General features: G+C 39.6%; 1 protein-coding gene across 1 annotated transcript; it reads left to right on the top strand.

Moving 5' to 3' along the window:
* Positions 1 to 3,567: 3,567 nt before the first annotated feature.
* Positions 3,568 to 8,269, top strand: LOC119878070 (zinc finger X-linked protein ZXDB-like). Its single transcript, XM_038587561.1, has one exon. The coding sequence runs from the start codon at positions 3,583 to 3,585 to the stop codon at positions 6,295 to 6,297; it is 2,715 nt and encodes a 904-aa protein (XP_038443489.1). The 5' UTR covers positions 3,568 to 3,582; the 3' UTR covers positions 6,298 to 8,269.
* Positions 8,270 to 15,754: the final 7,485 nt, after the last annotated feature.

Raw genomic sequence — 15,754 nt, 5'->3', positions numbered from 1 at the left:
CAGGGAACCTTAGGTCCACCAAGAATCCTAAGTAGTCTATTAAGGCTTCTGCAGTGGCCAGTCCTACTTCTTTAATCATTAATTTACCAGAGAAATAACAGGATGATACTATTCCTTGGGTGAGCTAACAATAACCCTGGCAGGTAGGGTGTCTGCTATTCATGCACGCTAAGAATAGAAGTGAATCCCTTAAACTGATAAAGTACATGAAGCCAATTATTAATGTAGTGCTTCTCCACTCTAAATTCACCCTTCAAAACATGCTCTCTGATAGTAGACAAAATTTTTAGGTATCTCTCCTTCAAAGTGACACAATGTTATATTTTCTCAGTAGAAGACACTGGAGGGAGATTGAAGGAAATGCCTCCCCTCTTATTTCCGGTTCTTAGAGGCAAGGGTATGAGGATATTCTCAGTGCTCTGCCCCAGGCAGGAGACGAGAACAACTGTCCTCATTGAATGTGCAATCCTGGTGTGGCCTGGCGATCAGCTTTCTGTGACTTTCTTCATAGAGACATCCTGTGCTCTAAACCACCTGCCCACTGATTCTCTCTGCTTACTTTCTCTACTGCTCCCCACTCTGCCCCCCCTTACGTTCTGTCCAACAACAGGTTTATCCTCTCTAGTTCTCCCAGTGCTACAGCCCTCCCAACACCAAGGCCCTTCTGATTCTACATGCAGGACATTTTTAGCTCCAGGCCTCTAACTCCACCAACATCCCTATTTCTACTACATGCCCAAGTGCTCGCTTCGGCAGCACATATACTAAAATTCTACTACATGCCCAAACACAATGCCACTAGTTGTGGCTTGTCCACATTGATGTGTTCCATAGGGTTGTGTCCTGCTTACCCTGTAACTGTAGACCAGCTCTGGTTCTGAAAACCCGCTCTAGTTCCCACAAACCAGCAAACTTCTCTGCCATCCAACAGTTTCTCCTATACTTTCTCCAATGAGGTGTGAATTCCAGCCTTGGAGAAGGGATTCCCCACTCCAAATTGGTCTATCCTTGAGTACTCTCTCTCAGCCCCAGAATACATAGTGATTTATGATACATGCGTTGCTGTAAATAATTTGGAAAAGAGCAGACTTTTCAAACGTGGTTCACTGAGACAATCAGGCAGGGGTGGGTGGGGAATAGAACCCTACTCAACACCATACAAAAGCATCACTTGTGGGGGGATTAACACATAACTGTGAAAGACAAAACCATGACTATTTTAGAAGACAATATAGAGAATATGTTCACAGCCCCAAGGAAGGGACAGACTTCTTAAACAGATAAGTACTAATAATAAAGAAAAGAATGATAATTTGACTGTATAACATCTGTTCACAAAGCATAGCATAAAGAAAGTGAAAATGCAAGCAGCAGAGCAAGGGAATATTTTGGCCAAACATATAATCGAAGGACTAGTATTTAAAATACATAAAGAACTCAATAAATGAGTAAGTGAAGACGGAAAATAGAAGAATGGCTGACAGAGTTAAACTTGAACAGTTCTTTCACAGAAGAGAAAATCCAAAGGCTCATAAACATAAGAATATGCCAAAGCTGAACAGTAATAGTAAAAAAAAAAAAACATTTTTGCAATCTTACATGTAGGTGAAGATGTCTAGCAGCAAAAACTCTATGCTACTTGTGAAATAGTAAATTGGCACCACTACTACAGAAACCAATTTGGCGTCATCTAGAAAAACTGAAGATATTCATACCCTATATCCAAGTGAATGTGGTTTTGGAGGTATACCCAAGAGACTTCTACACATGTGTTCCATGGGAAATTTCCAGGAATGTTTACTGCAACATTGTTCATAGTAGTTAAAAACTAGAAACAACTCTAGTGTCCATCCACTGTAGAACTGTATGATTATATCATAATCACTTCACTAAAACTATACACTGGAATGCTAGTCAACAATGGGGATAAAGGATTTACAACTATCTTGAACAACTTGGATGAGTCTATCAAGTCACATGTATATGATACAGTGTGAGAGAAACAAGCGATCAAAGGAAGCATGCAATTCAATTTATATAACTTAGTATAAACTATATTATTTAAGAATGTGTACAAAAAATGGTAAAGCTATAAAGAAAGCACTGAAATGATTATTGCAATGTCGGGATAATAACTTTATCTATAAGGAAGGGCACGGGTTGTGATTGAGAGGAATACTGTCTGTACCCAGGAAAGCTGGCAATGGTCTGTTTCTTGATCTTGATCCTAGATACATGGGTGTTTGGTTGTTTTCCTTGTTTTATTTTGTTTGTTTTGTTTTTGTTTTAAAGATTTTATTTATTCATTTGAGTGAGAAATGGTGAGAGTGCACATGAGCAGGACAGAGGGGCAGAGAGTGAGAGACACAGAAGCAGTCTCCCAGTTGAGCAAGGGGCCGTTTTCAAAAATGACTTAATTAGGTTTTTATTTTTATAAGTTATCTAAATCTGGCAGATATGTTTTATGCACTCCTCTATATCTCAGATTTTAAAAATGGCTTCCTTTAAAAATGTAACAGAAGGAAAATATGTGAAGTAAAAATTTTGACGAGGTTTCAGATGTAAGGGATAATAAAATTGTTCTTCCTATCAAGAGATCAGCAAGTGTCCATTATCATTAAAAAGGGGGAAAGTGGGGATTATTTAAACTATATGTATCCAATAATCTAGTCATCACTCTAAGCCTTTCCCTTGCTAGATATTTCACCCTTTATTGATATCATTTCCCAAATCACAGATGACAGACAAGTCGGAAAATCATCATCATCATTAATACAATCACTAAGGCATCACAGGCCAAATCCATTACAATGAGATTGGGCCACCACGCTGAAATGCAAGCAGGTACGCCAGGACGATTGAACATGGTCATATGTGCATTTTTCTCAGTAGAGTCCATCACAGTGCCTTAGGGTTTAATCTTACCACATTTAACTGGTACTCTGTCCAGAGACCTCCATGTGCTGGAGAATCTAGCATTAACAGAGGAATGTTCTGAGGAATGCTGTGGGATTGGACATGAGATTTACCATGATGTAATGGCAAAGAGTTGGTTTAGGTTGGGCACTGTCTTGGAAGGACCCAGGAGTGGGTTGGGTTTTCCAGGATTCAGTATAAATTGTTTCATCTTCCAAGCTTTGCACTTCTAGGCTGAACAGTGGTAATCTGTTTTGGCCTCACCTCTTACTCATTCTAATTTCTGCATCACATCAGCAAGCCAAAAAAAAAAAAAAAAAAACGAACTGTAAGACAAATTTTCCTGAGGACCTTTTTCAAGACAGTTCTGGATATGGAAGCTACCCAGAAAAAAATAAAAAATAAATAAATAAAAAAGAAAAGGACATCATTTTCATTTGAATTTGCTAGCATTACGGTACTTTGATGTTGACACAAAGTGTTATTGTTCCAGGAATTTTCTCTCACTGGATTGATAAATCCAGCCAGCCAGCCAGGCAGCCAACCAGCAAACAATTTTTTTAAAAGCACCATACTTAGCACTGGGAGGGAGTGGGGGTGTTTATTTTGGTGTATATAATGACACAGAGATTTAAGTTGCATTTAGCAGATAGATTGCTCGGTTAAATGTACCGAATGAACTTTCATTTCCCCACTATCTGGGAAGACATCCTTGATTTCCTACAAATACTGGGTGTAGAACTTACTTGTGCATACGAGGCTCTGCCTCTGGGCTTTCTATTCTGTTCCAGAGATCCAGTACCAGAATATTTAAATCACTGTGTCGTTAAACACGTTTTAATATCTGATAGGGCCAGTTTCTGCGCATTGCACATTTTTTTTTTTCCTTTCAGGAACGTGTTCGGGCCCGCGGCAGGGGGCGGGGTCGCGCCTCCTCCGCGGCTCCGGTTCCAGCCGAGCCTCACCGCCTCGGAGATGGAAAGCCCAAGGCTGCTCCCGCCTCGTGGGACACGACAGAGTGGTGGTGCTGGCAGCCCCGCGGGCGGCAGCCGGTTCCACGGCGGCCCTGACCCGCGGGCTGGCCAGGTCCCCGCGCGCCGCCTCCTGCTGCTCCGGGGCCCCCAAGATGGCGGGTCCGGGAGGCGGCGCGAGGAGGCCCGCGCGGCCTCACGGGGCCCGGGCCTGAGCCCGTTGGCGCCCAGGTCGGATTATGCTAGTGGCGGCGACAGCGATGACTTCTTCCTGGTGCTGCTGGACCCGGTGGGTGGCGATGTGGAGACCGCGGGCGATGGCCAGGCCGCAGGGCCTGTATGGAGGGAGGAGGCCGAGTCGGTCCCACAGCTGCAGCAGGGTGAGAGTGGCGCGAATCCCGCGGGCCGCCAGGCGCTAGGCCCCCGCTGCCTGTCTGCAGTCCCCGCCCCAGCCCCGGCCCAGAACCCGATCCCCGCCCCAAGTCTGGCACCCGCCGCGGCCTTCACGGGCACCGTCACCATCCACAACCAAAACCTGCTCTTGCGCTTCGAGAACGGTGTCCTCACCCTGGCCACACCCCCGCCGCCAGCCTGGGAGCCTGAAGTCGCGCCTGCCCCTCAGCCTGGGGGTCTGATGGCTCCGCAAGCGGGGGTCCAGCCCAACGACTGCCCTGAGCTGCCGCCCGACCTCCTGCTGGCCGAGCCGGCTGAACCGGCGCCGGCCCCAGCGCCTGAGGAGGAGGCAGAGGGCCGGGCCGCAGCCGAGAGTCCCCGCAGGCCGCTGGGCCCGGGCCCGGGCGTGGTGCTGTACCTGTGTCCCGAGGCGCAGTGCGGACAGACCTTCGCCAAGAAGCACCAGCTGAAGGTGCACCTGCTGACTCACAGCAGCAGCCAGGGCCAGCGGCCCTTCAAGTGCCCCCTGGGCGGCTGTGGATGGACTTTCACCACCTCCTACAAGCTCAAGAGGCACCTGCAGTCGCACGACAAACTGCGGCCCTTTGGTTGCCCTGCGGAGGGCTGTGGCAAGAGCTTCACCACGGTGTATAACCTCAAGGCGCACATGAAGGGCCATGAGCAGGAGAACTCGTTCAAATGCGAGGTGTGCGAGGAGAGCTTCCCCACTCAGGCCAAACTCAGCGCCCACCAGCGCAGCCATTTCGAACCTGAGAGGCCATACCAGTGCGCATTTTCCGGCTGCAAGAAGACGTTTATCACAGTGAGTGCCCTGTTTTCCCATAACCGTGCCCATTTCAGGGAACAGGAACTCTTTTCCTGCTCTTTTCCAGGCTGTAGCAAACAGTACGACAAGGCTTGTCGCCTGAAAATTCACCTGCGGAGCCACACAGGTGAGAGACCTTTCCTTTGTGACTTTGACGGCTGTGGCTGGAACTTCACCAGCATGTCCAAACTCTTGAGGCACAAAAGGAAGCACGAGGATGACCGGAGGTTCATGTGCCCTGTGGAAGGCTGTGGGAAATCTTTCACAAGGGCTGAGCATCTGAAAGGCCACAGCATAACCCACCTGGGCACAAAGCCTTTTGTGTGCCCTGTGGAAGGCTGCTGTGCCAGGTTCTCTGCTCGCAGTAGTCTCTACATTCACTCCAAGAAACACTTGCAGGACGTGGACACCTGGAAAAGCCGCTGCCCAGTCTCTACTTGTAATAAGCTCTTCACATCCAAGCACAGCATGAAGACCCACTTGGCCAAAAGGCACAACCTTGGCCAGGATCTCTTAGCTCAGCTAGAAGCTGCAAATTCTCTTACGCCCAGCAGTGAACTTACCAGCCAGGGACAGAATGACCTCAGTGATGCAGAGCTAGTGTCTCTCTCCTCTGATGTGCCTGGCAGTAGCTCCGCTGCAGTGCTGGACACAGCATTGGCAAACTCTGGAATCTTGACTATTGATGTGGCTTCTGTGAGTTCAACTCTGGCAGGGAGCCTCCCTGCTAATAATAATAATTCATTAGGGCAGGCTGTGGACCCTCGGGCCTTGATGGCCACCAGTGACCTTCCTCAGAGTCTGGATACCTCTCTCTTTTTTGGAACGACAGCCTCTGGTTTTCAGCAGAGTCCCTTAGATATGGATGATGTCTCAAATCTAAGTGTGGGGCCATTGGTATCTCTGGGCTCTTTGGCTATGAAAAACTCGAGTCAAGAGCCCCAGGCTTTGACCCCCAGCAGTAAGCTTACAGTGGACACAGATGCTCTGACTCCTTCAAGCACCCTTTGTGAAAACAGTGTCTCGGAACTACTGACGCCAACCAAAGCAGAATGGAATGTACATCCTGACTCTGACTTCTTTGGACAGGAGGAAGAGACCCAGTTTGGATTCTCCAGTCCAGCAGGAAACCATGGTTCTCAGAAAGAAACAGATCTTATCACAGTGACTGGCAGCTCATTTTTGGTATGAACTAACTATTAATTCCTTGCCACGTGGCTTATTCTTATGAATTACACTCCATTTTAAGGATATTCTGGACTAAATGTTTAAATCCAGTAGTCATTTCTTATAGGTTTGAAAAAGAACAAAGCCCTGGGCTACAAGTCTGGAGATTTAAATTATGATCTTGACTCTGGAACTGTCGAGTTGTGTGACCCTGAGCAAGTCACTTAATCTATCTGAGCCTTAATTTCCTTATTTATAAAATGAGGTGGTTTGAATTGATTGTTTCTAAGGTCTTTTTAACTCTGTATTTAATGATTTTGAGTTCTTTCTTGAAAATTTTAGGAAATCTTACCATGATTTACTATTGCATGTGCTTCTAATATAATGAAAATGCATTGAGAGTTAATGATCAGAGATTGTGGAAATGGTGTTTAACTTTAAAATTTTAATGGAAATTTTACAGAATGTCAAATATTTCTAAAATTTCATGATAGATCTTTAAGAAAGAAAACTAAAAATATGGTTTAGTTCTATTTACTTCCTTATTCTTCTTGCTTTTTTTTTTCCAATGGAAGGCTGTATTTGGAAAATGCCAGAGCTTTGATATGATAAAAACCCAGAAATAGTTTTATTGTGGTATTGGATAAGTGGCCTTAAATAAGTCATGTAGGTAGCATCAGTAGGCTTCAGTTCCGTAGCTGTAAAATGGTCATTATAATGTACACATACCTGGTGCATCATAGACTTATTTTTCTCTCCCAGGAGTTAGTTTTTTGGGGAGAATGTTATGGGTTTTGGCATGTTTTAGCGACTCTTTATCTTCTTTCCTACCCCTCTCATTCCTTCCTCAAAGAGGAGAAATTAGCATATTTCACTATGACATTTATGCAGGCAATAAACATTTATGAAGTTTAAGTAGTGGGAAGGGAATCTCTTTCTTCCACAAAGAAGAAGGATTTTTCTCCATACATTTCTTGTGTATCATTGGCCACAAGTCTCTTAGTCTGAATTATATAGTATATTTGCTCTGCATTCAAAGCTGGCCCGTAGAGTGAATATATAGAGCCTGTGATTCCAAGATAATCTGGGAATGGATCAGGGTGAAATTTTCTCCCTCTGTGTCTCAGAGAACTCATTGCTTGCCTTCTCCCTGAGTTGGAATGAGAGGTTTCATTTGCATTTTTAGTAAATATTGTCTGTCTTACTTGAGTATAGCATTTTAGAGTTGATGTAGCACTTTCACAACTTATATTTGAGCCTCACGATATTGTGAGATAGTTGTGGCAAAGTTTTAACTATAACTTATATGGAAAATTAAAATTTACCTAAGTCACATTATAAATGAATTTTATATTTATTATACACATATTTATTTATTTACTTATTTATTTATTTACTTCAACGCCCATTTTATTCTTCTGAGTTCCATGATCACTTTTGTTTATAACCACTTGTCTTATTCCATTGTAATTGATGTCTCTTCCCTTCTTCAGGCTCTGTTCTCTCTCCAACCTATTCTCTAACATCTGCATATCAGTTTCTGTCATGATTTTTTCCTTTTAAATTTTAATTAGGTCATTTTCATGGTAACCATCTCTCAGCCATTCCCTTCATGGCCCATTTTTCAGTCACAGTATTTACTGCAAGTCTGAGTATGCATTACAAAATTATTTTCTGGATTTAGATGTCAATGTATTTCTATATAAATCAAATGATAATGGGGAATTTTTTGTTGGGTTTCCATGAGACATGTTCTTTTACTTTTCTAAATTTTGTCACCATGTTGTTCTGCTAGCAAACACTATTCGTTGCTCTGAAACATTCTACCCCAGTGCTGCTTGCATGTAGATGTTTGTGGATGACAATTAGAGCACTTTTGCAGTGCACTTTATAATTTGCCACTTTGAAATGCAACTTTGCTATCTGTTTTTTAAATTGGTTGTGCTCATTCAGTGAAAAAGCAAGAAGTATATACATAAATTTGTAATTCAAAGAAGTGGTCAGAGTATGATTATTTCTAACTATTTAACAGTTATCCCTCAGCACTTTGGAGAGATTTTAAGCCCATTTTGGAAATGTGTTGTCATTAGTTAAGTCCCCTTAAATAGACTTTTCTTCTTTTCCTACAGATAGGAATATAGAGGTCTGAGGTAAACATGCAAGTTATAGGCATCTGTTAAGATATATAACCATAGGGGATCCCTCGGTGGCTCAGCAGTTTAGTGCCTGCCTGCCTTTGGCCGAGGGCATGATCCTGGAGTCCCAGGATCCGAGGCCCGTATCAGGCTCCTTCTGCCTATGTCTCTGCCTCTCTCTCTCTCTCTCTCTGTGTGTGTGTGTGTCTCTCATGAATAAATAAAATTTAAAGAATTAAAAAATATGATCATAAGAATATTTTATTTTTTTACCATAAGAATATTTTAAAATTATTTCACTTTGTTTCTTTAATCCCCCAATCCTCTTTCTTTCCTTTAACAACTATTATATTCTGTGGAATTTTCAATGGACAAATATTACGTTCCTTGAAGATAAAAAATCTTGTAGTTGTTTTTGGGCTCACACAGTTTCTTTCAATCTATTTGTTCAAAAGATTTCTTTTTTCAGTACCATTTTCCCAGTAAGATGGTGGAAATGGCATAATGTTACAGTCAGAAGTGTAACTGCAAACATAATGGCTACATTTCTGTTAGTGTTGGCATAAAAATGCCATTTAAAAATAATGGAACATGATTCAGTGTTATCCCATTTGCCTTACATACCTCTTAAGTCCTTGTTTTCAATTTTGCCAATTGAAAACACTGTATCAAAATGCTTTGCAGAAAGATTTGCATCCAGGGAACTCTGTTGAACATGTTCATCATAAGCTAAAATATGTTAAGCTTGACATTTTTATCATTTCATTATAGTATTACATAATTGAACGTCTAGCAGAAGTAAGACTTGATAGAATATGGGGATCACTTTTCTTTGTGGATTAAATCTTCATATTGCCATCCAGGAAAAATAAGAGAAGACTTGGTATAATAGAGTATTCATGACTACTCTTTGATTCCAGATAAAACATTGATTAACCCCCTTTTTGGGAATACTCATAATCCTTTAGTAATTATTGATACCAAACAGATCCACTTGATATTCTTTTAAGGACTTTATTTATTTATTTGAGAGAGAGCGAGAGTGAGAAACAGAGGATGAGAGCAGTAGCATGAGCTGGGAAGGAGCAGAGGAAGAAGCAGACTCCCCACCTAGTGGGGAGCCAGATGCAGGACCTGATCCCTGGACTCTAGGATCATGACCTGAGCCAAAGCCAGACACTTAACCAACTGAGCCACCCAGGCGCCCCCACTTGATAATTTAGATATAGCTCACTCAAAATATGTGCTAATGAAAATATAAGGCTGAGCTAAAATTTGTGTATATATTGCTTTGAACAAAAGTTTTTACTGGCAATTTAAAAAACTAAAATGTGTTGGGGACTTAGAGAACAGATTATCTAAGCTCTTTGTCAGAACACAACTATATCTAAAAAGCAAAGTGCATACTACAAATGAATTTTTATATTTGTCAAATCTGGGTTGACAGGGCCTTTGGTAATAGCTTTTAAGCTAAGAACCTCACTGTATATTTCAAGTTAATTTACTGACTACATACAAAATACAAGGTAGAGTACTAATAATATAGAGAAGTAAAATGTAAGCCACATCTTAAAATTTTGGAAAGGACATAGGAATTCAAATATCAAATATTTCACAACTAAACAATATCAGGAAACATGACTTCAGACATCAAGTTAGTGGCTTGGAAGAAAAGAGTGGGGCAGTATCAATGATTTAATGGATGGTTAGATTTAGTTATGCCGAGAAGAGAGTAGATGAATTCTAGCCAGGGAGAAAAGAACAGGAATGAATTTGAAATGGCATAGTCCACACGACACTGGGAGAGACCATCTAGTTCAAATGCAGGGCTCATGTTTGGTAAATTTGGAGTGTTAGGGCTAGACTGCCAGTATGAAGCCTAACTCTAAAGAGCTATGAAAATCAATCATAGTGGGTAGGCCTTTATTATGAGCATGGTTAAGACCCAGGGAAGATATTTAAGAAAGAAAGTCAAATGATGAATATACAGAAAGTTTAATATTTGTGACCAAATCTGAGTTCTGTGAGACTTGGTGTTTTTTTTTGTTTTGTTTTTTACAACCATACTTCATCCCCACCCCCTTTGGCATGAACTGTCTTTGTTTTTATTTATTTATTTATTTATTATTATTTTTTTAATAAATTAATTTTTTATTGGTGTTCAATTTACCAACATACAGAATAACACCCAGTGCTCATCCCGTCAAGTGCCCCCCTCAATGCCTGTCACCCAACTCCCCCACCCCCCGCCCTCCTCCCTTTTGACCACCCCTAGTTCGTTTCCCAGAGTTAGGAGTCTTTATGTTCTGTCTCCCTTTCTGATATTTCCCACAAATTTCTTCTCCCTTCCCTTATATTCCCTTTCACTATTATTTATATTCCCCAAATGAATGAGAACATAGAATGTTTGTCCTTCTCCGATTGACTTACTTCACTCAGCATAATACCCTCCAGTTCCATCCACGTTGAAGCAAATGGTGGGTATTTGTCATTTCTAATGGCTGAGTAATATTCCATTGTATACATAAACCACATCTTCTTTATCCACTCATCTTTCAATGGACAATGAGGCTCCTTCCACAGTTTGGCTATTGTGGCCATTATCCATAATGTGGATTTGATGGAAGGGAATAAAATCATTTAGGAGTCTATTGTAAACTAATTTCAGCGTACTGTGGTAACTTGATGTGGAAACATGGCAGGAAGTGAGAGATATTGGAGATATTCCCAAATTGAAAAAACAAATGTAATTTGGTGACTCATTGAATATATGAGAATGAAAAAGAAGCAAAAGCATCAGAAAAAGAGCAAAAATGGGTGACTGGGTGGCTCAGTTAAGTGACTGACTTTTTTTAAAAAGATTTTATTTATTAATGAGAGACATACAGAGAGGCAGAGACAGAGAGAGAAGCAGGTTCCCTACAGGGAGCCTGATGTGGGACTGGATCCCCTGACCAGGGATCATGCCCCGAACCAAAGGCAGATGCTCAACCGCTGAGCCACCCAGGCATCCCAAGTGATTGACCCTTGATTTCAGTTCAGGTCATGATCTGAATCTCATGAGATCAAGTTCCACATCAGGCTCTGTGCTCAGCAGGGAGTCTGCTGGAGATTCTCTCTCTTCCTCTCCTACTCCTCCCCCTGCTCACACTCTCTCTCTAAAACAAACAAATCTTCAAAAGAAAGCAAGATCAGAAATGAGTAAGGATTTCTTGGAGACTGTAAAAATTACATTTCATTATCACGAACAAGAAGGGTATTGAAATCTTTTCAGGAGTACATCTGAAAAAAAATGATTCTGGTATGTTTAATTCATTGGGAAGTGATAAGTCATCGTTACCTGCTCTGCTGCAAACTATACATATTGCGGATTATACACAATATTAGACTGGGGGCCACTTCATCTTCCCTGGTTCCTGTTCTCAAATTCACATTTAATGTTTACACTTTTTTTGCCTTTGAGTATTTACAGTCCTCTTCAATATTTTTTTTAAAGATTTTATTTATTTATTCATGAGAGACACAGACTGAGAGAGAGAGAGAGGCAGAGACACAGGCAGAGGGAGAAGCAGGCTCCATGCTGGAAGCCCGATGTGGGACTCCATCCTGAATCCCGGGATCATGCCCTGAGCCAAAGGCAGATGCTCAACTGCTGAGCCACCCAGGTGTCCCAGTCCTCTTCAATCTTATGCCACATCTCCACAATACTCTGCATCTAAATAAGCTTACACTCTTCCCTACTATGGATATTTCACAGATACTTTGTGGTATCTAGTAATATAATAATTTCTCAATAATTTGGGAGATGCTGTTTAGTTATTGATTTCAATAGTTCCTCAATATAAACCTTGTAAGAGTAAGTTTTACAAGGAAATTTTTCTCAGACGGAAAGAGATAGGAGTAGGATTGTCTAAAACTACCATGTGATCTTTGGGGCTTCTTACTCATAATTCCCTATGTCATTGACTGATAAGGTGTAAGAACTCAGTCATAGGAATCACATCCTCTGTTATCCACTTACCCCAAAATATTTTGTACTTTTCATTGTACAAAATATTTTGTACTTTTCATTACCACTATTGGTGATAACTCAGAAGGAATGAAGTCCAAAGAAAAAGCAAGAATAAATAAGTAGCACAAATAAATACCTGGTGATTACATTTTATTTGATGGTGAATTTACTATCCTACATTGTCAACAGAACACTTCATCTCATTCTACTTTTCTGTTGACATATATGGACCTGGAAAACACAGTATCTGTTACTTGACCTACAAAAAATAATTTAGTATTTTAAATAATCAGCAAATGATGCTTTTTTTGTTTTTGAATAACATCACTTTTTAAAATATTTTATTTTCATCATAAAAAGTAAGCCTCCATAGTTTCCTATCACATTGTTCACTTGTATTTCTTTTCTTCCATGTTTTTTGTTTTCAAGATAAATAAATATTAATAAAGGTGAATGAGGAGAGAAACAATAGTTGAAATAATCCTAACCATGGAGGGTAGTCATTGATTCTTTTTTTCTTTTTCTTTTTTTTTTTAGTCATTGATTCTTAAGAACACTGTTAAGATGTGAATTCCTTGGGAATATCTCGTTATCAGTTTATTAAGCAGCTGATAATTATTGAGTGATTACTCTGTGTGAAACACTATGAATTAAAATATAAAAGTATATTTAATCAATTCATTTAAACAAGTATTTCGAGCATATATTTGACAAATTTGCCCTTGTGCTCATACACATTAAGATATAGACAATGAGATAAAAAAATAGGCAATGAAAATAACGTATAATCCAGTTCTAAATGTTTTATTTTGGAATAATACAGATTTAACTAAAATAGCAGTTGTCATTCTCAGCATATGGATTATTAGTGAAGAGGCAAAAATCAAAGCACATTTTATCAAAAGCTATTTCAAAAAATTCTAAGAATCTAAAATTTAATCTGGGATGCAGCAATTAGGGTAAACTACCCTAAATTAAAATTTACACAGACTTTTGAATGGTACCTTAAATAACTACAGCAAAATCCTTTGGGAAATAAATTTTAAATTTTGCTTTATTTTTAGTTATTCTAGATTAGAATCCTGGATGTAGTAAGTGTTCATATGTGTACACATACACATACATACATATATCTGAAAGTGATATTTTGAAATAGTATAAAAACATATTATTTTCAAATTAATTAGCATGAAAATAAATGGTACTAAACTAAATAAAATTTCCTCATATTAGACAAAGTAAACTTAATTTCTGAAACAGAAATCCCACAGACTTTAATTAGAAAGTATTTCTTTCATGTAGGTACACTAGTTGAAAGGAGGGTTATATAAATTTAATATGATATTTAGGACTGAGAACTGGAATTCTGAATGGAGAATTCTGAGAATTCACCAATCATGTGCTTAAGTGTCAGGGTAATCATAAGGCAATCATTTAGGATTCTGAATAAAATATAGGTAACTTAATACATTTGGAAAGAGGAAAAAAGTACACCATGGCAAAATAAAACTCTCTTTAGTGCAAGCACTGTTTCCAAGATGCAAAACAACTACAAATGGTAGCAGAAACAAAGACATTTCAGCTTTCAAGCATTCTAACTTTGGGATAAAACCAATAAATTATTAACCTTTATCAAGACTTCTTTCCCTTTCCAGTTTATGCTGCAGTCTGTGTGAAACTACATTACACTGGATGTGGAAAAAAGTAGCTGTGTCACATGTCTGTTTGTGAGGAAATCAGCCAAAATAGAAAGCTGAAATGGAATTTCCACAGGCAATGACTCAGTGAATAGACCAGCAGTTATCCTAGGCTAGTTCTAATTTTAGAACTAGCTGCTGGATGGAGTGAGAACTATTTTCCCTCTCAATTCATGTTGGCATTCTAGTTAATACTAAATTTAGGACTTGGTGTTTCTAAGAAATTCAACAATTTTCCCCGTAAAATTACCTTAAGTTCCTTTTTTTAAAAAAGATTTATTTATTTATTCATGAAAGAAAGACACAGACTGAGAAAGAGAGAGGCAGAGACATAGGCAGAGGGAGAAGCAGGCTCCTCGCAGGGAGCCTGATGTAGAATTGAATCCCGGATCCCCGGACCACAACCTGAGCCGAAGGCAGACACTCAACCGCTGAGCCACCCAAGCGTCCCTTACCTTAAGTTCCTATGCTTCTTAGAGCTAATTATCATTTTATTGTTAATTATCAATAGTATCAATAAAAATTGTATCAGATGCCATGATATACTAAGAGAAAAAGAGGTAAGTCATATATTTTTATTGTCTCACTTTTCAAATTGCTGTTATGTAAAACCTGTATTTCTCCTTTTTTGTTATTAGAGGACTCCCTTTCCCACTTGGGTATGTCACTGTTGTTTATGTAATCCTGCTGATTAATCTGATATATTTTAGAGCATGTAATATAGTCCATTTTTAGAAGACCTGTCTACAATACTGAGTTTTTAGATGAGACCCTAAAAATTTGGTTGACTTGTATTTTATTGTTTTTTTTTTATAAGCATTGGAGAGTCCTTTTCACTACTTAAATCTACTGTGTATTATAAAAACTCAGTGCTCACAGGAAGTTTTGCAAGATGATCCTGATTGTCCTTCGAAACTTCAGATCTCTTTTGGGGCAAAAATTTCTCAAAGATGAAATGGTACCTGAATTTACAAAAATAATTGAGGATTCTCCCCAAAAATCGATATGAGAAAATAAAATTGAAACAGCAACAGGTTAATTTTGTTTTATAGCCAAATGTTTTGACTTTTTCTAAGTGCCTTTGGTTGACAACATCTGGATAAAAGCACAATGGCAATTTTGAAACATGCCTAGTATTTTCCAATTGCAGTTAGTAATACAAAATTTTCAAATAGATGTTATTATAACATTGGTCATCTGTCTAATACCATCTGGCTTTCAGAAATTTAATGAAGAGAGTAAAAAGTGAAAAGTTTTCAAAATTTAGGCCCTGCCTATGAAATGCCAGAATGTGCTCACATTAGATGTCACTAATTACTTCACATGGCAGATAATCTTGGTAGTTGGTGCTTTTAACTATTTCTACTTTAAATATTCTTTAAAGTGGATTATTAATTTTTAGGGTATTCACTTTTATAAGTATTTCTCGTATATTTTGAATATCTTTATCAGATATATCATTTGCAAATATCTTCTCCCATGCCATAGGTTGCATTTAGTTTTGTTGATTATTTCCTTCACTGTGCAGAAGCTTTTAATTATGATGAAGTTCCACTAGTTTATATTTACTTTTACTTCCCTCGCCTAAGGAGACATACCTAGAAAGAAGTTGTTATGGACTGTGTTAAAGAAGTTAT

Source organism: Canis lupus, chromosome X (genome assembly GCF_011100685.1).
Source record: "Canis lupus familiaris isolate Mischka breed German Shepherd chromosome X, alternate assembly UU_Cfam_GSD_1.0, whole genome shotgun sequence".
NCBI lineage: Eukaryota > Metazoa > Chordata > Mammalia > Carnivora > Canidae > Canis > Canis lupus.
This window is presented reverse-complemented; position numbering and strand designations above follow the sequence as displayed.

What these genes read in the sequence shown, in the direction of transcription:
- LOC119878070 (XM_038587561.1), top strand. Translation starts at nt 3,583, where the DNA reads ATGTACCGAATGAACTTTCATTTCCCCACTATCTGGGAAGACATCCTT.